At 38.5% G+C, this 26,225-nt stretch overlaps 5 protein-coding genes across 11 annotated transcripts; 3 read left to right on the top strand and 2 right to left on the bottom strand.

Moving 5' to 3' along the window:
* The first annotated feature begins 715 nt into the window (after positions 1 to 715).
* Positions 716 to 12,162, top strand: gnb1b (guanine nucleotide binding protein (G protein), beta polypeptide 1b). 3 transcript variants are annotated; one of them, XM_020703110.3, is made up of 11 exons: positions 716 to 1,240; positions 6,538 to 6,645; positions 7,025 to 7,063; positions 7,157 to 7,263; positions 7,496 to 7,559; positions 8,523 to 8,685; positions 8,886 to 8,952; positions 9,045 to 9,246; positions 9,575 to 9,791; positions 9,871 to 9,986; positions 10,519 to 12,162. In XM_020703110.3, the coding sequence occupies exons 2-10, from the start codon at positions 6,589 to 6,591 to the stop codon at positions 9,975 to 9,977; spliced, it is 1,023 nt and encodes a 340-aa protein (XP_020558769.1). In that variant the 5' UTR covers positions 716 to 1,240; positions 6,538 to 6,588; the 3' UTR covers positions 9,978 to 9,986; positions 10,519 to 12,162. The 3 variants fall into 3 exon arrangements, with proteins under 3 accessions (XP_020558769.1, XP_020558768.1, XP_004068666.1); XM_020703109.3 differs by having other exon boundaries at positions 10,081 to 12,162; XM_004068618.5 differs by having other exon boundaries at positions 9,871 to 12,162.
* Positions 12,163 to 12,837: 675 nt separating this feature from the next.
* On the top strand, positions 12,838 to 17,672 carry LOC144981186 (TAR DNA binding protein b). Of its 4 annotated transcripts, none has more exons than XM_078947028.1 (6): positions 12,838 to 13,091; positions 13,175 to 13,557; positions 13,902 to 14,065; positions 14,146 to 14,286; positions 14,383 to 14,553; positions 14,633 to 16,272. In XM_078947028.1, exons 2-6 carry the CDS (start codon positions 13,317 to 13,319, stop codon positions 15,122 to 15,124), a joined length of 1,209 nt encoding a protein of 402 aa, XP_078803154.1. In that variant the 5' UTR covers positions 12,838 to 13,091; positions 13,175 to 13,316; the 3' UTR covers positions 15,125 to 16,272. The 4 variants fall into 4 exon arrangements, 2 of the variants coding, with proteins under 2 accessions (XP_078803154.1, XP_020558766.1); XR_013655926.1 differs by adding an exon at positions 16,334 to 17,672 and having other exon boundaries at positions 12,844 to 13,557; positions 14,633 to 15,698; XR_013655925.1 differs by adding an exon at positions 16,334 to 17,672 and having other exon boundaries at positions 12,844 to 13,557; positions 14,146 to 14,295; positions 14,633 to 15,698.
* tardbpb (TAR DNA binding protein b) lies at positions 15,558 to 26,106 on the top strand. Of its 2 annotated transcripts, XM_078947032.1 has the most exons (8): positions 15,561 to 15,698; positions 22,711 to 22,770; positions 23,542 to 23,734; positions 23,813 to 23,875; positions 23,964 to 24,043; positions 24,116 to 24,246; positions 24,334 to 24,400; positions 24,475 to 25,024. In XM_078947032.1, the coding sequence occupies exons 3-8, from the start codon at positions 23,661 to 23,663 to the stop codon at positions 24,537 to 24,539; spliced, it is 480 nt and encodes a 159-aa protein (XP_078803158.1). In that variant the 5' UTR covers positions 15,561 to 15,698; positions 22,711 to 22,770; positions 23,542 to 23,660; the 3' UTR covers positions 24,540 to 25,024. The 2 variants fall into 2 exon arrangements, with proteins under 2 accessions (XP_078803159.1, XP_078803158.1); XM_078947033.1 differs by lacking the exon at positions 22,711 to 22,770 and having other exon boundaries at positions 15,558 to 15,698; positions 24,475 to 26,106.
* Positions 17,487 to 20,474, bottom strand: cenps (centromere protein S). The gene is made up of 5 exons (XM_004068617.5): positions 20,296 to 20,474; positions 18,580 to 18,703; positions 17,909 to 17,942; positions 17,756 to 17,822; positions 17,487 to 17,646 (listed from the first exon to the last, which is right to left on the bottom strand). The coding sequence occupies exons 1-5, from the start codon at positions 20,323 to 20,325 to the stop codon at positions 17,545 to 17,547; spliced, it is 357 nt and encodes a 118-aa protein (XP_004068665.1). The 5' UTR covers positions 20,326 to 20,474; the 3' UTR covers positions 17,487 to 17,544.
* Positions 22,354 to 23,518, bottom strand: rbp7b (retinol binding protein 7b, cellular). Its single transcript, XM_023954847.2, has 4 exons — positions 23,276 to 23,518; positions 22,984 to 23,162; positions 22,744 to 22,845; positions 22,354 to 22,601 (listed from the first exon to the last, which is right to left on the bottom strand). Exons 1-4 carry the CDS (start codon positions 23,397 to 23,399, stop codon positions 22,548 to 22,550), a joined length of 459 nt encoding a protein of 152 aa, XP_023810615.1. The 5' UTR covers positions 23,400 to 23,518; the 3' UTR covers positions 22,354 to 22,547.
* Positions 26,107 to 26,225: the final 119 nt, after the last annotated feature.

Here is a 26,225-nt window from a genome sequence, read left to right as displayed (position 1 = left end):
ACATAAGTTATTTGCATTTGAAATTGCAATTATTTTTACATCAATAACATTACCATTTTACATTTTTATTGGTTTATGCCTTAATTCATGGGATATTAAACTTGAGAGGATTTATTGGTCTATTGAAAACCTTGGAAAATGAATATTTAAATATTTATTTGACTGTGCAGCTTTCCAGACGGCACCCCTTAGAATTTCACCAAAACCCTTGTTTAAAAAAATTAAAATGTTGTTAAAAATAAATTAAAAAAAAAATTATTTGTGGGTAAATAATACGTAAATTCCAGTTTAAAACACCTGCATTTTTTCATACTCCAGAAATTGCCAATTGCATGAAGAAATAAAAGAATAATCAATACAATATTCCTTATATAGTTTTTTTTTCTAATTTCTTGAAATCCTTGACACATTCTCTAACCAAAATCATTTATTTAGCTGAGAAAAAGATCATTATTTTTACAGGTTATAAAAGAAAACTCAAAACAGACATAAGAACGTCATTTATATAAGAAAACTGCAAACATTGATGACATTTGTTTATATTGCCTTTAAAATAAGATGGGTAATTGCCAGTTAGAGACTACTACGTTGCAAAACATAAAAATCATACAATTCTGAAACTACCCCTTAACTGTGTAGGTAAATGACAGTTTCACATTTTATTAGTTTTAGATGATCTTGTTTTATTGGTTGTAAACAGACACATAATGTAACCAGGGACGGATGGATCGAAGAAGAGCAGCTTCGTCTCCAGTTTCTTAAAATACCACAATCGAAGGTTCCCTTCCAACCGCTGCTGCAGCGTGGGGTTTCCCAGCGCCGACTGCAGGGTCACCGCGCCCATCTCGTCGTTCGATGGCCGCACCAGCGTCCTAGTACGGAGAGCAAACGTGTTAATCTTTGCAAAGTGGACAGAGTAGCCCGCCTGATTAATGAAGGAAACTAGTTTGTTCGTTTGTTTGTTTTAGTCGGTCGTTTTGGACCGTCGGCGCAGTCCTCGGCTCACGGTTGGTGGGTGTGATCCCCCCCCCCCCTCTCACCCTCCCCTTCTCGCCTGGTTGTCAAGCTCCCCAGCCGTAGCCTGCGTTCGGGAAGGGCTGCTCCACGGAAAACTACGCTAGCTGGGTCGGCTAGTTAGTAAGCTAGCGTTGTGGTGTTCGTTGATGCGTGAATCGAAGGAATACAGCGATTTGTTTTTCAGTCAATGCCAAAACCCAAACACAGACGTAAAGTGAATCAGGTAAGCTTTTCCTATGTACTTTTCCTCTTCGCGCACTTTCATTTTCAAACCTTTGCGACGTTATTGTAGGTTTTCTGTTAGAGTTTGGACTGTCTGGGGGTGGGGTAGCGATTTCTAGCTCTGTGGCCATTAGTTAGCAACGATTAGCTAACGTTATGCTGGCTATTTAGTCATAAGTCGATACGAGTTTCAAAGGCTCAGTTATGCTTTTACATCTGCCATTTCTCCTCAGAAAGCAAACGGGTATATATTCTATTAACTGTTGCGCTACTTTGAACTAAATCAATCGAGATAAGTTGACTTTTGTTACTATCAGCCTGAAATTTCCGTGGAAGAAACGTCAATGTTGGCCAGCGAGAGACCGCTTCAGTCATGGCCTAGTAGTAAAGTTGCTTCTCTGCCTTAAAACATGGCGCTCTAAAGTAACTGTAGGCAGCCGAAAGACGCCTCAAATCGCCTTCAATTAACAGTATTAGACATATACCTGCAATTCGGTGGACTGGACCGAAAAGCATTCGGCGGACAAATTGATCAAAAAACACGGGACAGTTGACGACAGTTGGGAGATATAGATATATCTATAGATATATAGATAGCTATAGATATTAGTTAGTTGTGTTGATATCCAGTTTCAGGCTAGCCTGGTGCTCACCTGATTCAACAATGCTGGTTGGTAACTCAGGTATTTGTTGAATCTACATTCATACATACGGGGAAGTCTTCATTTTTACTTTAAAATTCCGTCACTTATTGCACGTGTTGCTATCTGGATTGGGGAAAAGAGGCCACTGTCGCCCGACCTTGCAGTTTTTACAGGCTCCAAGTAACTACACAAAATAGACAAAGTAAACTTAAGGTTGTTTGTAATCACATTAGGTGCAGACTGGAACGTTTAACAAGATTGTTAGTATTTAAGTGGATTTCTTCAGCTCAAATGCTCGTTCAGTTAAACGTTCCTCCACTGTTCATTTACAAGCTCAAACTACACAACAGTCCTTATAATTGCGGAAGAGCACCGGAGTCTTCCCTGAAATGTTTGTGGTAAACGCTCTTTCGAATAGATCATAATGACATGCGGCCTGTGTGCAACGGTTTCAAGTTTTATTTCAAGTAGTCTTCAGCAATTATGCTGTAGTCTGTATGCAAACTAGTGAAATCGAGAACCAAACTGGACAGTATTGTAGGGCTTCCTGCTGCCTTCGGGCCTACACCTAAAAGCCTGCTAGCGAAGCTAACTAGCAAAGAGGAGTCTGCAAGATGGCGCTCAGCTGCAGCGTCTTGGATATCCACCCGTACTAGTACACATTTAGTTAGAATAACCTCGATATGAAACATTCTTCTAGTTAGGATTAGGAAAACATGTCAGGACCGTCTGACATGTGTCTTTTCCAATGAATAATCGAACCATAAAGGGAAAGGAAAGCCAAACTAAAAGTAGCTGTTCTCTTGCTGTTCAAATAAGATTCAAATTGTGTTATTTGATTGCAACTGTGTTGTAGGCAAATCATCACAGAGCTACTTTGCATGAAGTCGACTATCCAAACCCTACTCTTTAACAGTTGGGCTTTGTACTAAAGGTGAATTTAATTTACAGCTCTATATCTGTTGATTAAAAACAAAAATGTAAGTCATTTTTTTCTAGAAATTTTAAGTTTCATTTTAGTTTTCCACCATTATGGAAATATTTGAACATCGCTTTGGACTTTAGTTTTAAGTACTGGTCTGGTTGATGGTTTATTAAACACTCTGGCAAAAAATCCAGGCACTTTCTCAAAGCAAGTGCCTGGATTAGTTTTTATATGTGTGAAATAAATACGTTTAGAGTCATCCTTTTGATTCAGAAAACATATTTCTAATGCCAGGACTGGCTTTCAAACTACTTATCTTAGTGGACATGGATAGGATTAGAGACTCATTGAATGAGGATTTAAGCTTTTAGGATTATGGGGTTGCTTAGTGATATTGCTGGTTATGGCCTTCTCTGTGATCCAGCTTAAAACCTGGGAAACGTTGCATTATCATAGTTTAACAATACAGATTTGATCAGACTGCTTTTCCGTGGGCAGGAATTTTCTTTTTTAGATGGGCTACATTTATTTCTAGACTATTTTAATAAAGTAAGACGCATTCGAAAGACACCAAATCCCTAAGGGATTTAAAATTAGCAAGTGAGCTGCAACTCCAGGCTGTTTGCCACTGCTCATTGTTTATCATGCAGTCAGCTGACCCTGATCAGGCGCTTGGGATAAGAGAAGTGATGGGGAAGAACAACTCTTAACTGAAAGCATCCACTGAAGTATTGTTTTTTTTTCTTCCTATTCCTCATTGCAAAAAATGTTCAACTCCCTCAACCCGACAAATTGCTTTTTTTTTAATTAGTTTGGTTTAAAAAGAAACAACGTAAACATTGTAAAATATTAAGGAGAATTCTGTAGAGAAATCTGGTTGATCAACAGTTGAGTTATTGCATAAAAGTCGTACATTTTCACATAATAAAACACATAGTTGTGTCTTTATGCTGTGTGTAGCTGGTTGTTTTGTTGCCTATGTTCTCTATGGGGTTGCCCCGCTGGTGAGATGGAGGAACACCGACATGTTTACTATGCAAGTGTCATCTGCATCTACTTCTTTAAAACAAAGGAAAGCCTGGCTTTCAAAGTGCAGATCAGTTGGCTCATGTTTGTTGCTGCCTGTATTTTGCATTCCGTATATCTTCCAATGGTAGCCCCGCCGTTTATTCTAAAAATATGGCAGCCGGCCCGGCGTTTATTAGCGGCAGGCGTCTATTGGAACCAGCGTTTATTCCATCACAGAGAGAATGGTGATGGCTAATAGGTTCATTTTTGCAGTGAAATATTTTAATTCCCTTAAATGACATTTTCTGAAACAAGAATAGTCCGACATTTTAAACAGTATAAACATATATATATATATATATATATATATATATATATATATATATATATATATATATATATATATATATATATATATATATATATATATATATATATATATATATATATATATATATATATATATATATATATATTTTACCACTTTATTTTAATTTTTGTTAGTCTCCACATCCCAGCTTTCATGCTGGCTTTGGACCTACAAAAATTGGACTTGGTGCATATCTGATTTACAGTTCCCTTATAATTCTAGGTTTGTTCTGAAGGCTAAGTTACTTTTTTTTTTTTTTTTTTTTAAGTCAAGGTGGAATATCATTTTGTTATGTAAAGTTGGGGAATGTTTAGATTGCGTTTTTACCCTGAGGCTGTTTGTACCAGAAGACATTGTCATAGTCATTTTAGATTAAATGGAAAATTAAGATTTTGGGGGAAAAGCTCACCTATTGTAGAAATAAAGTGTAATAGGTTACTTCCTAGTGAACCCTGGTCCAGTACATGACAGTGTGAAACCAGACAGACTATTCAGTGGACCTAAATTGAAGTAAACTAAAAGCATCAGGTAACAACTGTTGTGTGTTTTAAGTTGTAAAAAGAACTGCCCCTTACTATAAATTCAGAGAATTGCTGATCACAAGAGTTGGTGGAAGTGAAGTGCTATGGGACTGTATTAAATTAAATACTTTTCAAGTACTGATTAAATTACCTTAGCACCATCTGTTATCCAAAGAATCATTTTCATTCAGGGCATCATTTTGAAACCTAGGAGAATCATTTTGTCAATGTTATTGGGCTTGTAAACACAATATGCTTCATTCATGTGATCAACTGCATCAGGCCTCACTTATTCCAAAGTATACTACTTCAACTTTATTAAAACTAACTTGTTAACTACTTTTCGTTTTTCTGTCTGTTGGTTTGTACATTGGGTTGACAGAGCCTGATAAAAAGAACCAACACTAATAAATGAAACTTTTTTTGTTTAATGTATTAAAAAAGTTTCTTAAAACTGCTGTTGGAAAATTATTATTTGATAACTGAAGTCAAATTCCAGATATCTGTATCAAAGAATTTGGAGTAATTCTGTCGCATCTCCATGATATTACAATACTTATCTGATCCACCCCTGTGAGTGCATTGTGATTCTTTACCAAACCCAGTGGTTTGAAATGTTATGGTACTTGGCACTGATACTCAGGACTACCATGACTTGGATGTCTTTTGCTTAATGTAAACCACTTAATATTTTAGAGCCTTGAAGTTAGGTAAAATTCTGTCATCTCTCTTCTATTCAAAGGTCTTTTACTTGATTCATATTAGTAGATAAATAGTCTTGAAACAATTAGACGCAGGTGTCAAAGAAGAATATTTTTTCTCAAATTCAAAAAAAGAATCCATAACGTCTCCCTGAAAGGAGACTCCCTTTTAATGTAGAAGTGCAGAAGTCCCCACGTTTATTTGTCCAAGGATTGTTCGGTTTCAATCTTGAAGGAAACATACTCCTGTACAAACAAAACTTAGAGGGAATATTTTGTTTTACTAATATAAAATTCCATGCTGATTTAAAAGAGAAACATTGTGGAGTATCTTCATTTTTTAATGTTTTGGTCAAATAAATGTAAACAATCTTCTTAATATTAGCATCTTAAAATGCAACAGGCCTGCATTTAATAAGGCACGTGATGATGTTTGCCTTGATTTTTCTTTTTAACATAACTCTACTGTGTCTTACAAATGTAATAAACCACAAGTTTCTGTCATAGAACCTATTTAGTAATGTATAGAATTTAAATTTAAAGTCCGGTCCGATTATATTAAATTGTGACTTTAGTATTTAAAAAAAAATCAGATAACATTTGAGAAAATGTGAAGAAATGTCTTTGGCATCTATTATTCCATTCAGTTAAACTATTTCCTTTTTCTAGTATTGTTTTTAATTGTTTGCTTTGTCTGATCATATTTCTTCTGTCCCTGTCCATGACATATATAGTATATGTATTGTGGAACTGTACATGTTTACCTTTTTGGAGAGAAAAAAATGGTTTTAAGTTTAACATTTTTGTGCATTTAAAATAAGTTTGAGTTGATCAAAAACCAGAATGTCTACCTTAACCCTTGTGCTATCTTGTGGGGTCATGCCTTGGTCATGCATTGGAGGCACGTTAACGTTGGGAGTGGGGTCATCTGGACCCCACAAGATAGCACAAGGGTTAAATGAAACCTGAAGAGTCAACAAATCGTTTTTTTTTATATCCAGGCAAATGTATTAATGCTCCCACTTTAAAACTGTTTAACTGTTTTCTTGACTGTAAACAGAAGTTAAAGTTCAGAATAAACACGAGTGAATGTGTGTGTCTTGTTCTGTGGTTTTCATTTTCTCTATAGATCAAAAGTACCCTGGTTGTTGGAGTAAGGTTATAAATAAGGCGGATTACAATGAGTGAACTGGAACAGTTGCGCCAAGAGGCAGAGCAACTCAAAAATCAGATCAGAGTAAGTGACACTATTTGTTTTCCCATACAGCACTTGGCTTTTGTGTGTGGGGGTGGGTGGGTGTGTGAAATAATGTTACCAGCATCTTTGAATATCTGGTTAGAGACAAGTTTCCTGTTTTTGGATGTTTTGTGTGAGATATTTTGTCCTTTTAACTGTTGCTACAGGGACAGTTTGGCTGTTAAAAGTGTTTAACGCACAGCGATGCTGTGTAAACACCTACAACATGACTCAGTACCATGAATGAGATATGAGGACTTTTAGATCAGGGATAGGCAAAACGGTGACTGTGGAAAAGGCCACTAAAAAACAATTTTTGGTCATGAAACTGTGATGTGTTAATATTATGCATTAAAAGCTGACTCTTACTTATTTCCAGGATGCTAGGAAAGCTTGTGCAGATGCCACGCTATCGCAGGTACGTTTGTTTTTTTTTAACTTTGTGATATTTAGCTTTGAAGGCATTTGATCATTGAAAGTAACCCACTACATGTATGATACTGTCTTTCAGATCACAGCTAATATTGACCCTGTCGGGCGAATTCAGATGCGTACACGACGAACACTGCGGGGTCATTTGGCTAAAATCTATGCCATGCACTGGGGTTCAGACTCGAGGTATGCCATTACATAGTTTTTTTTAAGACAATATTTTGCTGACAGTAATATTAGCCTTAATTTTACCCTTAATCTAAAATAATGTTTTTATGGATTCCATTTAATATGCTACATTTTGGACTGTGAGGTTTTTGTCTCACTAGCTAAAAGTGCAATAAACTACAGATCAAAAACTAATTGACTTTTGACCTTTATCTGTTATAGTCATAAAGCCATTGATTTTTCTTTTTAGACTCCTGGTCAGCGCCTCTCAAGATGGGAAGCTCATTATTTGGGACAGTTATACCACAAACAAGGCAAGTCCTGCTTTTTTTTTAACTCATCAAATGAAAAATCATCCTGACAATAAAGATTTGATAACATCGGGACAAATCAACAATTAACTAAGAGCCACAGGGGCTTGAAAATGTCAATATAGAGAAGATAAAGAATTGTGTGTGTCCGAACTAAAAGACCAACACGACCTTGAGATTAAAATACTTAATGGATAATACTTGATGTGATTAAAAGTTTGAATTTGTTGTGGAGAAACTCACCTGTAGGAACATCTGTGGTGGGTTCTTCTCTTCACATTAGATGCCTGCTGATGCTGGAATCTTTCTTTTTATTTTATGTTTTATTTTTTTGCTTATATAAGCTTGAATTGCTAAGTATGGAGATTCACTCTTCCCCATTATGATTGGGCTTTACTTCTTCAGAAATCTTCCCACATAATTACCATGTTTTACGCATTATTGATCTTTTCTAATAGTATTTGATTTCAAATATTTGCTTTCAAACAGTCGAACCACAGACTGAGTAATGCAGTTTGGATGGGATGGTAAACGGTTTTATACTTCCTAAAAGACATCCTGCTTTTTAATATGGGGTTTGGCTTGATAGTTCTCATGGACTCTTAGAAGTTTACTGTAAAATAACTCTATTGGTAGCTTTGCTCACCATTATGTTAAATGTGACACAATCTGTTTTACAGCAGCATGTATGTAATTACCTCTGTGTGCAGTTGAACCTGCTGCCCTTCTGGCTGTAATTTTTGATGCGTCCCAGTAGAATTTAGTCCCATGCCTCATTTCAAGATAAAGGATTAGCTGTGAATAAAGACCAAGGGTTGTATGATTAACTTATGGGTTATACAATCTTTATGGGCTTTTGTAGAATGTTTTTGCTTGATAAGATGAGGTTAGTGTCCTTAAGTTTTTTCCCCTTTTCTAACTGGAATCCGATCATGTTAACTGTGTGCTTGTTTCTGCTCTTTACAGGTTCATGCCATTCCTCTTCGATCCTCCTGGGTCATGACTTGTGCATATGCCCCATCAGGAAATTATGTTGCCTGTGGTGGCTTAGACAACATCTGTTCCATTTACAACCTGAAAACACGTGAGGGCAATGTACGCGTGAGCCGTGAACTGGCCGGACATACAGGTATTTCATCCATTCTTTTTTTATTTATTTTTTAACTGATATCCCTTTTAGAATTGATTTGACAGACTTTTCCACAGATGCAGTTGCATTTAAGTATTGATTTTTGTATTGAATTGAAGTCTGCTGGATTCATCTGTGCAGCTTATGTGCTAGCACTGTAGTGATGACTACTAAAGCTGTGTAATGTTCTTAAATATCAGGATACCTTTCCTGCTGTCGTTTCCTTGATGACAACCAGATTGTTACAAGCTCTGGAGATACCACTTGGTAAACACCTCTGACAAATGTTCAAATCAGCATTTTTGAGCAACATCAAGAATTTGAAGAAATGAAACTGAGCTCTGTTGTTTGATTTGCAGTGCACTTTGGGACATTGAAACAGGGCAGCAGACAACTACATTTGCGGGACACACAGGGGATGTCATGAGTCTTTCTCTGGCTCCGGACTCCCGATTATTCGTCTCTGGTGCTTGCGACGCCTCTGCTAAACTCTGGGACATCCGGGAGGGCATGTGCAGACAGACGTTCACTGGTCACGAGTCTGACATCAATGCCATCTGTGTAAGTTATTCACCTGACTGGTCTTTCGAGACAGTGTGTGAAAACATGATGCTAGAGTTAAGATTGGTCACATTGCTTGTATTCCTGAGAGCATGTCTAGAACACAAAGAAAACCAAACTCACACTGCTGATGTCAAACTTCTCAGTTGGTGTCTTATACAGGCTGTAAACTAAAACAGTCATGTGTTATGTTGGCTTAAACCACTTATTGTGAAACGTTAAATTTTTTACAATTCTTTTTTTTTTTAATGCCAGCAAGATGAGATCTAAAAATGTCAACCATTCTGGTTTTACCAGTTGCTAATTTTTCATTGTTACTTTCTTTTAGTACTTCCCTAATGGCAATGCCTTTGCCACGGGCTCTGATGATGCTACCTGCAGACTGTTTGATCTGCGTGCTGATCAGGAATTAATGATCTACTCCCACGACAACATCATATGTGGCATCACCTCAGTTGCATTCTCAAAGAGCGGACGTCTGCTCCTGGCTGGATACGACGACTTCAACTGTAATGTGTGGGACACACTAAAAGCAGACCGTGCAGGTTAGTGGCCAGCACACTGATTCCAGTTATAAATCCAATAATCATCCTAAACTATATAAAATGTGTGGGTCTTGTTTAGGTGTGTTGGCTGGACATGACAACCGTGTTAGCTGCCTGGGAGTTACTGATGACGGTATGGCAGTTGCAACAGGATCCTGGGACAGTTTTCTGAAGATCTGGAATTGAAGCCTGAAGGTTTTATTTTAGTTTAGTTTTTTTTGTTTAGTTTCTTTTTCTTTTTTCTTTTTTTTTGTGTGTAAATTTTTAATTTTTGTTTGTGTTTGGTAAGCCCCTAGAATCCAAACTATAGAGGGTAAGCACACAGCGACACAGTCTGCCAGTGCCGTATTGGCTGGAAGCGTTCCGGAGAGTTGAATGGGACTGATGGAAGATGGGTAATTCCTGCTAAACTGCAGGATGTTCTCATAAAAAGCTAGTGTTTCACTGGATACCTGGGGGAGTATGGAGTCTTGACTAACGCTTCGCTCTTTAACAACAATTAAATTTTTTACCTCTTAGCTGTTCAACTACCCTATAGCTAACCAGCCAATACAGCAAGCTGACACGAGGACAGCATTTTAATTGCACCCCTAATCAGCTTATTCAAAGCTGGCAGCACAAACCGCATCTTTACTTTTAGGATTCTTTTGTGTTCAATGAAAGTTACATCGGGCAAACTAAACATATCGGTTTCTTTTAATCCTAAAGTTGTTTGTTTGTTTCCCAGATGTTCTTTTAACTCCAAAGTTGACTGGAAGACCATAACTTGAGAATGTTCACAGCATCTTCTTCAACACTGTTAAAACTGACTTGGACACCACAAAAACGAAGGGAAACCAATGCCTTTCCTACACAAAGAAGAGCACAATTGTTTTATCACCTAGTTAAAAAAAGGATCTCCTGTGGTATCAAATCAGAAACTTGTGCATTCCTTCTTGGACCATTTTATGTTACCTTGAAAGAGAAAACAACACTATTCATCCCATGCAAATGTGTGCGTCTTGAAAGCAAATGTTGGAGTGTAATTGTACAAATTATTTAACTTTTTTGTTTTCTTTTTTTTTTTTTTTTTTTTAAGATTTCTATTCTGATGGTTTGTTATTCTTGATGGCTTTATTTTTGTCATATTCCTTCAGTGGTTTTAGATATGTTTGAATTACAGCTAGTCTTTCTATTCCAGGTGAAAATCATATAAAATGCATAAGGAAAACATGTAAAGCTTGGATCATATTACACGGCTTTCAAAATGTCCATAATGTATTTATATTCTAGCTTTTTTTTGTTTGTTTCATCACAGCTTTTTGCACATAAGCTTTGCCTTTCAACTATTGCTATGTTAACTAACCAAGCACCTGATATAAATTTTGAATGCTCATTCCAGTACAAAAAAAAAAAAAAAAAAAGAGTTGCAAGCAAATAATGCAGATAATTTAAACCTTGACCATGCTTGGGTAGGATCACGTGTCAAAATCTGAGGCCTATTTGAAATGTTTGAAAGGATTTTCTATTCCAATTCCACATCGAAACACCTCGTCTGACTAAATAGACACTTGCTTTTGCTTGGGACTGCAGTCGCAACTGAATGAAATGTACAAATCAATGTCTGAAAATAATGGTCTATTTTAAGTTATGACATTTAATTTTGTCTGCCATGAGGTTCATTTTGTTGTGCATGCTGTAGACCTGCTTTCAGTGGTGCAAATTCTTTTTTTTTTTTTTTTTTTTGTTACCTGAAGTGGAGAATTGGTTGTGAAGAGGCCCTTTGTCCAGACTCTGCAACTAATACTGGTAACGCTATGCACCAGAATGAGCAAAAATGGCGGAAGAAACATTGATTGCATACTTAGTGTAAATTACGCTTACCAGTTCTATTAATGCCATTTTTGTAATAATTATGCCAATACCTGTTTGAATTCTGTCTTTGACAAGTACTTTTCTCTCCTTTTAAATCCTCACTCTCAATAGAACAAAATGTCCTCACATTGTCTATACTAAAACTTTTGTACATTTTTATTTCTTGGTCTTAAATCGAAAATTTGGAAAATCCGAATGACAACAATTCACTGTATACAGAAGCACTTTTGTTAAAGTTGTGACATGTTTTCACTTTTCTTTTTCTCTGCAATGATGTACAATAAATGTGATGTATTTGTGTATGGCCACAAGTGAAAATGCAATTCAGCCGAGATGGATTTCCTTTTTCTATTTCCATTAATATTATAGAGCTCTGCACCCTTATGTACCTTTTCACTTTTTTTTGTATTTCATTTCTGTCCGTTGGTGTTCCCTGGTGAGCTGGATGCAAGATAGATACTGTACTAAATTGTACTGTTATTGATTGAAAATGTAATAAAAAGCTGTTTGAGATCTACATTTGTGGTAAATCTGAGCTTTGCACTCAATGCCATTTATTAATACTTTTTTTGTAGCCTTTGAGGAGACAAATGTCAGCAAAACATTTAAAAGTACTTGTTCATTGGAAAAAGGGGTTCCTAATTTGTTTTGAGATAAGAATCGTTTAAACCGTTTGTCGAAAACTCGACTGTTGGTTTTAGTTTCTCATGAAGTTCTAACAAGTAACATTCGTATTAAAAATATCACAACTATTAAATTTGCAATGAAATAAACATGTTTTGTAACTGTTTCGATAAAAATAAGGATTGCAAAAAAAGTCTAAAATTTTGAAGGAATCAGGGAATAAGTGTCCAAACGTTTTATTTTATTTTTTTTTAAGTGTCCAAACGTGTTTTCGTCTGTTATCTGGACGAGCCGCCATCTTGTCATTTCCAACCAACCAACGGAAGCTGCTGTGGTGAACGCAATGAGCATTATCCGGTCTAGAGAGGTTTGGAAAAATGCAGCTCACTGTCATCAACACAGTTATCCTTAAGGCAAGGAATCGTATGCAAACACAAAACCACAAAAAGTTGCATTCCATGTATTTAAGCACATACATGCAGACGAACGAAAACACTTTGCATGTTTTTATAAACTACATTTTGGATAACACCCCCCTATAAAAAGTATAATCGTCCAAACCGATGACGTACTTCCTTCTCGATTTGGATCATGCCATTTTGGCAGGCCGTACGCAGTCGTTTGTTTTAGTAACGTGTGGGGAAAAAAAGATTCGCAAGACGTTGCATTGTACACGTGGATGAAGACAAGAGGATTCCAGAAACCATACAAGTTTTGTTGAAATAATTTTGATGAACTCGTTCAGTGGACTTTTTAACGGTGGTACGCAGTTTTCACAGGTATTGCTAGACGTGCAAACAAAGGAACTCCGGGCTGCCACAGGTTCGTTAAAACTATATTGTACTATTTCAAGTCCGAATTTGTATAGAGCCAAGTACTCCATACGTTTTCCCTCTTCGCATTAGACATTGATAAAAAAACAACAACTCCTCCTCCTTGGACTGGGTAATTAGCCTGACTCATTCAGCCTTGTTAGCAACGTTGGCTAAAGTTAGCCACAGTTGTCAATAACAAAAACAAGCGAGCTTTAGCACTTTCTGGAAGAAGATGGCCGAAGGTTATATTCGAGTGGCGGAGGAAGAAAACGAGGAGCCCATGGAGATCCCATCGGAGGATGACGGCACCGTCCTGCTTTCAACGGTAGCGGCTCAGTTTCCCGGCGCGTGCGGCCTGCGGTTCCGGAGCCCCGTGTCTCAGTGCATGAGGGGAGTGCGACTCGTGGAAGGGGTCCTTCACGCACCGGAGACCGGATGGGGGAACGTCGTGTATGTGGTCAACTATCCAAAAGGTAAGGCTTCAATACACACAGTTGTTTACAAATGAAATCAAGAAACGTAAACAAACGTCAGCTGTATTAAAATAATACATGTGATTTCTGTCTATAGGTTGTCAATGTTTAGGAATACAAACAATGATTACGAATCGTAATTTTTTATTTACACAGAAAACAACTTTTTGTCATAATGTTTCTAATATTTAGCATTTTGTGCTGCTCTATCAGCTGTTTGTGCTAAATCAATTGGAGTCCCCCTCAAAAATATGACTGTACAAATGCATTGAAGGATGTGGTGGTGAATTTTGTTTTTCTGTAGCTTTATTTCCAAACTGCTGATTGGTTGTTTTGCTTTCTAGATAACAAAAGGAAAATGGATGAAATTGATGCGTCTTCTGCTGTGAAGATGAAAAGGGGGGACATGAAGACATCGGATCTCATCGTTCTGGGTCTTCCTTGGAAAACAACCGAACAGGATTTGAAAGATTATTTCAGCACTTTTGGAGAAGTCATCATGGTTCAGGTACCAATAGTTTGAACAAGAAAAATGGCATTGATGGACATTTGATCAATACAGAGATTTTTACATTTTTTTTATTCCAGGTTAAACGAGATGCCAAGACGGGAAACTCTAAAGGATTCGGTTTTGTGAGGTTCACAGAGTATGAAGCTCAAGAGAAGGTCATCTCCCAACGCCACATGATTGATGGCCGATGGTGCGACTGCAAGCTTCCTAACTCGAAGGTGAATATGGTAATGTCTTTGCGTACATTTGTTGTCAGATTTTGGTTTGTTTTGTTATCCTATTCATACTTAAGTTATTCTATGCTGTGGTGACAGCAAGGTCCAGATGAGCCATTAAGGAGCCGAAAGGTGTTTGTGGGCCGTTGCACAGAAGACATGACCACAGATGACCTGAGGCAGTTCTTTATGCAGTATGGGGAAGTCACGGATGTCTTCATACCTAAGCCTTTCCGTGCTTTTGCCTTTGTTACCTTTGCGGATGATCAGGTATGGTTTGTGTAGAGAGATGTCATGGTTGTTCCGGTGCCCGTTTCCAAATGATCCAATTGAATTCTTTTCTTTGCAGGTTGCCCAGTCCCTCTGTGGGGAAGACCTTATAATTAAAGGAGTCAGTGTTCACATTTCAAATGCTGAGCCCAAACATGGCAATAGGCAGTATGACCGCACAGCACGGTTTGGAAATGGCTTTGGAGCTCAGGCATTCGGCAGCAGCCGGGGTGGTTTGGGGAGCAGCACTAACAGTAGTCTGGCCAACTTTGGTTCCTTCAGTCTAAATCCTGCCATGATGGCTGCTGCCCAGGCCGCCCTGCAAAGTAGTTGGGGGATGATGGGCATGCTGGCTAGTCAGCAGCAGACGTCCACCTCAGGCAGTTCCTCTAGTGGAACAGGCTCAAACAGGGACCAGAATCAGTCTTTCAACACAGGCAATAGCAACTACGGCACCGGCTCGGCTAGTCTGGGCTGGGGCACTGGTTCCAACTCCACAACCAGCGGTAGTGGGTTTAGTTCAGGTTTTGGGTCCAGCATGGAGTCAAAATCCTCTGGGTGGGGTATGTAAGTTGTATGTTTGTATGGTAAGTATTGCGAGAAGGATACGTCTTTTGAAAAATCTTTTCTGGTGTTGAATATTTGAAAAAGATGTTTTGTACACTTGGGGGAAAAAATGCTAACGATTTAATTTGGGAAGTGTTTAAGTGACTCGTTTACCAGAATCTCTTGACTAAAGTGCGATTTTGGATGTCTTGTTTTTTTTTTTTCGTTTTTCTTTTTTGTATCCATTTCAACTGGATTCTCTAATGCATGTATTGTGAAATGTGATACCCATTTTAAAAAATGCATGAATGTCTGTGGTTCACCATTATCCAGCTTTGTCATCGACTTAAAAGGCAATCTTGCATTGGAAAGAATCTGGTTGAAACCTAAATGTTTTAAGTGCAACTTTCTTTGCAGTCCAGTTCTGTGGAAAAGCCTTCATTGAAATCTCTTCTGCAGTTCACATCTCTTCCATTTTCCTGTGAGGAAGTTCCTCTTTGGCAGAATTCTTGGGGTGATATCCATATCATTCTGCCTCTTCCCACCTGTAAATGCTATGCCAACAAAGAACGGCTTCACTCCGCATGTTCTGAGAGACGGTGGGTGTTTTCACTTTTATCCATTTTTAAATGGAGAGAACTGCGCAACGTTTTAAGAACTGATGAGTGCGGTTGAGGATGGATTGTGGCGAAGAGTGAAGAAATGAGTGAGCGAACGAGAAGAAGCGTGAAGCGGACTGCTTGTGCGGTGAGAGCCCAATTTGACTGCTTTCTGAGTGTGTGAGTGGAAGCTGCACATGCTGCAAGCACCTCCCCTAACGTGGACATTCTTTAATTAGTACTCCAACTTCTGTTTGTTTTTTTCTATTTTTGCAATATTTTCCTTACTATTAAAGTATGTCTGTCAAGTGCAGAAAAAAATCTAATGTAGTGGAATGTTGTGCTGAATATCTGTACTGCCTATATAATCCGATTTGAATGCTGTATGGTGTGTGCTTTCATGTTATTGAACTGATCTGTAAGTGTGTACTTGATGTGGGTGACACCTGCTGAAGACTCTGGGGGACGCGAGTGATGGTGTGAGAACGTGGAGTGGTGTGTCCAAAGGTTCTCAGTTGTTCTTGTTCATGTCAAAATGAAGGGACTTGTCTAATAAAGTTCATTTGAATAGTTACGTTAGTTGATAAATCACTGGAGTCAGCTTCCAAAACCTCTAATTACATTCACATATCTAGGGACCTTGGGCACTGCCGCGTCGAGGTCTCCGTTTGAACCCTGAGGGATGAAGATGGGCGTGTCAGCACTTTGAGTGTGGCCATCTCAGACATGACATGTGGTAGTACTCGTCTTTTTGCCGAGTGTGATGGCTTCCTAAAACACAATCTAAATTATCGATAACATCCAGAGCTTAGCGGTAAGTTCCAGGTATTTGCCTCCAACTTGACATCTTATGCCACGTACACATCGGGCTCGTGATGCACATTAAAGAACGAGCTAAATCCTCAAAGGCGCTTCTAGCAGACATTTACACTGGACTGTCGCTACCCAATATGTTTGGAAGAGGCTTGGCGCAAAATGTGGAAGTGATCCAAAGTTTTTTTTCTTTCATATATAATAGAGCTGTGAAAGACTTTGTCATAATTCCATCTGGGCACAAACAGAAATAATTAATTTCTCCTTTATGATCAGTTTTCGAACAAACGGGACCTGGGTTTGTTAAAAAATACACCATCCATAGCGTCACTACCAAATCCGAGTCCCAGAGTGGTCAAAGTTCAACTGTTAAACCTTCAATGGCCTGGAATTTTGTCTATAGAGCCCGAACACCGTCTTAAAACGTGCGTAGCAACGCATGAACACAAGAACAGAGAAGCCCTAAATGCACACACAGGTTTTTTTTTAACTTTATTGGAGGTGCCTGCTTGATCGTTTCCAAGCCCGGTGTGAACGTAGCATAAAGTCTGTAACCCTTGTGCTATCCTAGGCACTTTACCATTGGGAGTTGGGTCATCTAGACCCACTAGACAGTGCTCTGAACCTTTTTTCTTCAATGATTTGTGATCTTCACTGGTGTCCATGGATTACATGAAATCTTTCCACCTTTATCCACCTTTGTCATGGTAGGGAGAACACGTCAAAGTAAAGGTGGGGTCATCTAAGATAACACAAGGGTTAAAATTGAATAACTTTGCCAAATTTTAAGGCAACTCATTATCTTGTAATTGACCAAAAGCATTTTAACAGGTGACTTGGCAAAGTTCAATCCTTTCCATAAAAGTTCCTAATGGTGCCTGAAGCAGACAGATTGAGCCCTTTCAGGAGCTGTTTGACCACTCAGACGATGTGTAGTAGTACTGTCGTATAAATTGTGACGCTTGGGCGTAAAAGTCGTGTGGCAGATTCTTTATTTGCATGTTGAATGGTGAACCAGACTGGCTGGTGCCCTCTATTCCCTGCTCTCCTCAGCGTCTTTGCTCTTCTTCTTTGCAGCATTTTTCTTTTTCTGTTCCTGGGCCAGTTCCTCACTTTTGTTTTGTATGTAGACAGACTGAAATAAAACAGTAAAACGTTAAAGTTTGGTCTGCTATACAATGTGTGTGTTTTCCTACGGATGTGACAGAATCATTTCAATTTTTTGTCGTTCTTGTCAAACTCACCAATGCATTACTGCGCCGGGCAACAAGTTTGACATCTTCTGCAGACACCATGCTTCTTTTTGCGTGTCTGAAATCATGTTTAAGCAAGAAAAAAAGGCCCTTGAGAGTTCTAATTAACACACCTTCACAGGAAACACTTCAAAATAAAAGTACCTGGCAAAGGCCTCCAAGTCTTTGGCAAATATATCTAGGAGGAAAAATTCAAACAACGAATCACAAACATGAACTTGGTTAAAATGTTGCATGTTTCAGAAATTCAGAAAAATGTATGCTGCATTTTCTGATGAGTATTCTGAAGCCGTTTTCAGCTATGCAGGAATTAATCCACAAATCAATTTGTATTCTTACAATCCAACCACATCAATATGGCTGAGGCAAGTTGTTAATCAAATGGACTTAACATAAAATTGTTTCAAAATAAATTGCTTAATAAAATCAATATTGGAAAATACCATTTGAATTGAGAAAGAGTAATACTATTCGAAATACTATTCCGTTCCCACAAGATAATATTTCGTTCCCTCGAAATGATTAACTCGTGCAAACGGAATATTATCTTGTGTGAGCGGAATAGTATTTCGTGCGAACAAGATATTAATTGTGTAATTCACAATAATGGGAATCATTCTAGGGAGACTTTAACTCTTGTGCTATCCTAGTCACTTTATCCACCTTTATCATGGTAGGGATAACACGTCAATCAACATCTTGACCCCATAGGATAGCACAAGGGTTATTGGACTCGTAAAACGTAAAGGGAATTTTTAAAAAAAACCAAACATTTTTCCCATAGTTTGTGTTGGCATCCATTTGTTGCCCCTCACCACATTGTCTGAACGCCGTCTCAGCTATCGCGGCTACAGTTTGCCGGCTGAACTCCTTCCGGTGGTCCTCACCCATCTTCTGACAGATCCGACCCGTTGTGAAGTGTACAGCCGCCTTTAACCTCTGAGGGCGAGACCCCGCAGCTGACAACAGGACAACAGACTCACACACACCTAATTCTGGTGTTTAAAGCGGTGAGAGCATGGCTTTGACAGCTGGATGTTCAAATTCATTTATTGTTGCTGTTAGCAAACATTTGGACCTCTAACCTCATGAGTTATATTGCTAGAGATGCTACTCCAGCCTGTTACCATTGTCTGAGACACGTAAAGAGCGACGCCATATTGGAAATGTCAGTAAACAATGAGACACGGCTTAGCAGATACAGTAAAATGACCATAAAATGTTTAATTTTGGTCCTCTTTTAAAAGAAAAAACTGATCATCACAAAATATAAGACCCAGGCTAACAGATGAACAACATTTGAAACTTTTCTATGAACAAATAGGTTTTTGTATAGGAAACGCAATGCAGAGATGCAAGATTTACACAAACTTCGCCGCAGACTGCTTGCATCCGTTGTGATTGGGCCGGTCTCTGCCCAAGGCGACATGGTCGGACCGGACTGGGAACGCTGCGGGCCAATCCAGGGGCCCCCGCGAATGGGGATAGTTTATTGTATTTTTAAACTTTAGGTTAATATTTTTGCACACTTTGTAGACATTATTTTTTTTATTTTTCAGAATTTCATCATGTGTTTTAACGTTATTTTTAAATGACAATTTTCTATGCCATCTGGATATTTATATTTTCTATGCTTTCAGTTTTGGACTCCATGGCTCCAAAATTAAGAAGAACAACTTTTTGGTGATGCCAGGGGAAGAAGTTTTTCCTTACTGTAAAGGAGGGTCTAAGGCAGGGATGCCACGTTTAGTTTAGTCTGTTTAGTTAAAGTTTAGTATTATCCTATTGAATTCTATGCATTTATGATCCTTTTTGATTGTATGTTTACCTTACAATTACCGGTACAAAGTCCATTGAGGCGACTGTTGTTGTGAATTTGGGCTATACAAATGGAATGGAATTGAATTGCTACCAAAATATAGTTCAAACCCAAGGAAATAAAAGTCTGAAATCTTTCTAGATTTCATTTAAAGTGTAAAAACAATTTAGTGTAAATAAGATGTCTGCTTTAAAATGTGTTTTTTAAGCTAAATCCTTTTATAAACATTTTATGTCATGCTGATGACAGTGTGTTTACTCTGCCGCACGCGCCTGTGTAGCTTCGAATTGGACTGTACCATTTTTTTATTAGGTTCCTAATTGATTTAAATCAACTTTGATTCTCGTAGTTCTTTTGACTAGTTTTGCAATGATGCCTCCCTTTCTTGGATCGGACAAGTAATGAGAAAGTTATAACACTATGAAGACTCATCTCTTCGGGTCACAAACATTTTTAGATGTTTTCCTTTATATTTCAAGAATAAAATTACGCCACATTATGTTTGGTGACTTAAAATGCCATAACTTTCTTATTTCTTGATCTTTCTGAAATATCTTTATACCATTGGAAATTTTTCTTTAAGCCCTTTCCATTGCCAAAGATCAGGGCGATGAATTTTAGTTACATACATATACATATGGCGTCTAACTTTGCGTATGCAACAGGGTAGCGTAGCACCTCTCTGGCCTATAAGTCTCATAATTGCTCTTACCTGCTGACTCTCCTCGGCAGTCAGGGACATTTTGCGCTGGGAAAATGTTTAAACAGCATTCGTTAAAACAAATGCGGACTTTGACTAGAACATTCGCGAAAATGTGACACAGAAAAGTTCACGCTAATCCAGAGAATTTCCCGCTACACATTTAACAACAGACCAAAGAAAGCCAATTCATGTGACGTCATTTCCGTTCTGTTATTTCAAGATTTTGTTTCACAGCGCCTCTGTGTGGTTCATATGGGTACTGCAATTTTTAAACGCCTTGTTTCACAGACCATTTTTAGTTGATGTAGTGAGAGAAATGCAGAGTCTCCCATACTATAGTGCAGAACATGCAATAGTCATTTTTAACCCTTGTGCTATCCTAGGCACTTTAATATTGGGAGTTGGGTCATCTAGACCCACTACACAGTGCTCTGAACCTTTTTTCTTCAATGATTTGTGATCTTCACTGGTGTCCATGGATGAAATCCGGTGGACACCACAAATCTTTCCACCTTTGTCATGGTAGGGAGAACAGGTCACTGTAAGGGTGGGTCATCTAAGATAGCACAAGGGTTAAAACCTTTCAAATGAAATATTTCATAGGGTCAAGTCTGTATTAAAGGAAATTCTTTATGGTGTGTCTGACTGAAAAAAATAAGTTGAGAGGCAAAGGCGTTTAACCCTTGTTCTATCCTAGGCACTTTAACGTTAGGAGTTGGGTCATCTAGACCCACTAGACAGTGCTCTGAACCTTTTTTCTTCAATGATTTGTGATCTTCACTGGTGTCCATGGATTACATGAAATCTTTCCACCTTTATCCACCTTTGTCATGGTAGGGAGAACACGTCATTGTAAGGGTGGGGTCATCTAAGATAGCACAAGGGTTAAAGGACTGCATTGGACACCTAATTAGGCCTTTACAGCAATGGTCCCCAATGGTCTTTTGGTTCCGGGCCGCACAGAAAGAATAAATAACTTACATTACTTCCGTTTTATTTATTTCAGCATCTGAAAGATGTTTTATTTTGAAAAATTGCCCGATTCTCTGTTACATCCCTTTATGTCACTCTTGACGCAGGCCAATTTGCTCTTCTTGGTCACGTGATAGGTTACCGCTGAAATAAAACCCAGGAGCTAGCAAAATGAGTAAAAAACAAACGTCTTTGGAAAGTTTCTTTGCCAAGTGGAAAAGGCCCAGCCAGGATACAGAAGAGGAGCCTTCGACCTCCAAAAAAAAAGAAAGCTACATTTAATAGACAGTACTCCTGTTTTGCACCATAAGTGTGGGAAGGGGAGAAGATGACGACACCTGTGTGATGTACAGTGTCATGCGTGTCAAAATAAAAGCTCAGGATTCAGTCTGTAACGTCTTTGTACCTCCTTTGTCGTAGTATTGCTACAATATTCATCCGCCTACTTTTTAAAGAGCGGTCTGTGGAAGTTTTGTGTGATGTCATACCGGTCCTGGGCGAAAAGGTTGGGGACCACTGTCCTAAAGCATTAAGGATGTTGTTTCACTTTATAATTTAAAATAATTTGGGTCACTTGCCTTTCACCTCATTCAAATGTCACGATACTACAGAGCCACAAACTTTAACTTGCCTTGAATCACTGGGCTTCAAATGCAAAAACAACTTTTTTAATTGTGTGATTGGAGGTTTTTTAAAGATACAGTTTAGTTGGATTAAAGTTATCTATTATATTCAAGCTTTAATTTTTCCTGGAAGTAAAATAAACTTTGGATTGTGGGAGTTATCCTTGTCACTACTGTCATTTTCCCAGTTACAAAGAATCAGAATACAGCAAGAAAAATGCCCACAAAAATATGGCCAATCAAAAACAAATGTCATTTTTAACATCTATATCTAAGAACAAAGACTGTTTATTGTAATTCTTTATTAGTCATTGTTTATGTGTGTCATCACTCACAGTAAAAAATCAACCTGACAGCACAAATGTATCCACTCATACCACATGCATGATATATATATATATATATATATATATATATATATATATATATATATATATATATATATATATATATATATATATATATATATATATATATATATATATATATATATAGTAAAATATCTAATATATATGTACTGTATTTCACTGTAATAAAGTTGTAAAATGCTTTACAATAATTACTGGCATCCAGCTGCCAGTAATTAACCAGCAACAATGATCATCAGTGTTTTCCATCTGCAGTATGTGGTTAAGCAGATAAATAACACAGAAAACACAACACTGATCACTCAGACCTTTTATAAATTTGCTTGCAGACTTGATCCTCACATGTAATTTCCTGAAGAAACACAAAACATGAGAAAAAATATCCATTATTAGTCATAAATGGATCTGTTTTATTTAAATAAACACAAGTTACATGGTTACAGAGTTATTTTTGATTTCAGATTTGGAGTCAGTTTTACTTGGAGTAATCATACCAGATGAAGCTCGTCTCCCTGAATCCAGTGAGTCCAGCCCCTGTTTCTTTTTTCTCCTTTCTGAACACAGACCAGCCTGTCGTTTTCCCAGTTCACCACAGTCTGTTAAAATTAAATCAAAAAGAAGGAATTAAAGCTGTGCCACTTAGATATAAACATTAGTTAAATGAACAGCAACACTACTGGGAGGCCTTAAAACTCAGATGTGCGCTCTGTAGATGTTTTTCTTTGCATCTTCACCTGGCATGTTCGGTTGTCCATTCCTTTAGTCACCTCTGTGAAGCTCTGTCCAGTTTTGAAGGAGCACTCATACTTTCTGAAGGAAGTCAGCGTGTGAATTGTGAAACAGTCTCCTTCTTGCTTGATCACTTTTTGGGGCTTCAGCAGCGAGGCCATTTTGCGGGTTGCAAAATCAATACCTGCAGGGCCAAAATGTTGACAAATTTTCCTAAAAGAATTGAATGACACGCCCTCTCATGTCTCATTAGAGAAAATATTCAGCGTTTTTGTTAAAAAAACGATTCAGACTCACCAAGTGCTACCATGTAGCCGTCAAAGTTGACATTGCTGACAATATCCCAGGTTCCACTGAAGTCTACAGGCATTTTGGTCTTTCCTGAGGTCTGAACTGCATTGGTGTCAGGAGTGAAGAACATCAGAGCGGCTGCATGGGATGCTTTTAATGTGCAGAAATGTGGGGCAGAAGTGATGCGCCACTTCACCCACTTCTGCTGGGCGCTTTCCGTGAAGAGCAGGATGAGGAAACAGCCTGACCTTTTGGCCTGCTTTCTGGTGCAGATGCTGGTTGGGTGGAGCGATAGGCCTCCCTCCACGCCTGCTGGCGCGGACAGACTGAAACGCAATCCCTCCTGAAAGCGCAGGCGTTTACCAAGAGACGGAGTTGCAACACGGTGGCCATGTTTCTGTACTTGCTTGTCTATGTGGCGTATCACAGCAGCAGATGGTTACCGAGGACTCAGCGGTTCAAGTTGTAAGTAGGGTCAGAAACCCAAACGGAATCGGGAATTGTGCTGTTAAAGCCATGCTTCTGGTGCTTTTCTGTTCCCAGTCAAATAGTGAACGCTGTGTTCATCCTGGTGGTCCTGATCCCTCAGATCTACATCATGGCAAGGTGACTACAAGACTGAGATGGCTTCACGCCAGACGGGTCAGGGGGAACATTTCATAAACAATGATGCGTCTTTTCAATCGTGTTCAAGGCCAAAATCCTCCAGATACTGCAGCCAGCCTCTTCTGGTCAACCTGTCTGCCTCTGTGGTTTTGTCCTTCATTGCTTCAGGTGAGTCTCATCCAGTTAAACAAAAAACCTCAGTTAATAAAATAAAATAAGAGCCCTTTTTTCTCCTCCGAGGATTTTCTCTGCTCTTCACCCTGATAGATCCACTTCCTCAGAGTTTGTGGGCGTCATTTCACGTGTTCGGTCTGCTGTCATGTGGACACGGGCTTTGCACTTCCGTCCTGACTCTCACAGCAGCAGAATGTGTAAGATAGATGTCCAAATGTTGAAAAGAGAAGGACAAAAGGCCTCAAGGCGGCCACACCACCACCAAACCTTTTCTGTCCTCACAGGTCAAAAGCACTCCAGAGCTTTACTACATGTCGGTGGCTCTGACAGTCGCCTCTGCCGTCAGCGCAGGTGAGGGTCAATTCTCTTCGAGACGTACCGGAAGACCGACCGGATAAAATCATCACCTGTTCACGTCCGTTTAGGCTTTCTGCTGCTGAGAGGAGGACTGTGGTTAAGCAACATGCGGCCTGTGGCGCAGACAGGCTGATAAACCCCTGCAGCTGTCCCCCACGCTGACATCCAATAGCCCGCATTTCAACTATTCATGAGCTTTGTGGGCCCGCAGCAGCCGGTAACTCTAGACCACAAAGAAAACTGTAAAGAGGACTTCATCCATCTGCAATTTGTTCTACAAAAGCACTTGTTCGGATCCTTTTGGAGGTTGGCAGAGAGTTCCTGACATGAGCTTGTAAAAGAAGACAGTGAACATGAAGTTTACAAAGCTGACTAAACGTACTAAACTACATCATGTAGAAAAAAGAAAAAGAAAAAATCAGAGGATTCATCTCAAGGCAAAAATGAATAGATTTTGTCAAGACAACAAAAGCAAAAGATGTTTTGCATGGCTGATAATACACACCTTTATAATTGTCGTTTGGGCATCTACTGGAGGAGATTAGAATAGATCCACACAGTTTCTAGACCTAAACGTTGTCATAAAAATCCAAATAAAATAAACACTGTGGCTTTTTATCTTAACTTACAATTATTACTTTTAAACTAGTGCAACTTTTTCACCTCTGATTCAAGTCTGTTCTTCAGAGCGCCTGGACCAGGGGTGTCAAACTCATTTTCACCGAGGGCCACATCAGCATAGTGGCTGTCCTCAAAGGGCCAGATGTAACTTATACATGACTACTCTTTAATGTTAAATTACTCATTTATTTATTATAACATTTTAAAGTGACAATTACAGTTACATAAAAAACATAATTTTGTTGGTTACTCTAGCATAAATCCTTTTGAATTTTGTCCGCTTATTAAAACCCACATAACTCCATTAATGAAGGATCAAACTGTCCAAGTGAATAAAGGAAAATAACATAAAACTGAGCTAGAAAGAGCATGTATGACACGTGTAACATTTTACAAAAAAAGGCTGCACACAGCCGTGCCTCCAACTGATGGTTTGATGACAACAATTTGTCTGCATACACACATTAGAACTGCAAACATTGAATAATTACAACAGTAGCTACACAGAATTAATATGTAATTAACAAAAAAAATTAAGAAATTAAAAACTTCTATGCTCTCTGCCTTGAGTTTGACACCTGTGGTCTGGACTTTAAGGTTCTCGCTGCTTCACTTCCTCAGATGAGCCGAAAAACGTCTTCTAAATTCAGATTCCCTCAAGAACAGACCCATAACCTCAGAGCTGAATGGCCTTTTCTGGTTGGTGGTGTTTTATGAAGTAACTTGAGTTGACTGGTTGAAGCACCTTGTTGGAGATGGAGCAGGCCTTCCTGGCGTCTGCTTTACAGGAAACGTGCAGATTTTTTTTTACACGTGAAAAGAATCAGCACTTTCACCGCCACCGTCTGGACTTTTTTGAAATGAGAGTTAGGTTTTTAAAATTGATCTAGAATGCATTTACCATTTAATGCTGGAGTCTCTGAGCTAAAAAGAAAGACTTAACTCCTACTGAGACATTAGTGCGAGTTTAGGAGCGCCCCCTTGTGGTAGAAAAAAAGCAAAAGCTCTTGGGATTGAGAAGTTTGAAAGAACTAAATATTTACGTCTAAATAGAGATTAAAAACACCAAAAAAAAAAAACGAACACAAATGATTGTGATATGTTTACTGTGGTAAAAAGAGAAAATATAATTTTGTGTAATATTATAGATATAGATAAAGGGATGGGCTTAAATAAGAATTGTCTTCTGTTGATCCCC

The sequence above is a fragment of the Oryzias latipes genome, chromosome 5 (genome assembly GCF_053564925.1).
Source record: "Oryzias latipes strain Hd-rR chromosome 5, Olatipes_Hd-rR_3.1".
Taxonomy (NCBI): domain Eukaryota; kingdom Metazoa; phylum Chordata; class Actinopteri; order Beloniformes; family Adrianichthyidae; genus Oryzias; species Oryzias latipes.
This window is presented reverse-complemented; position numbering and strand designations above follow the sequence as displayed.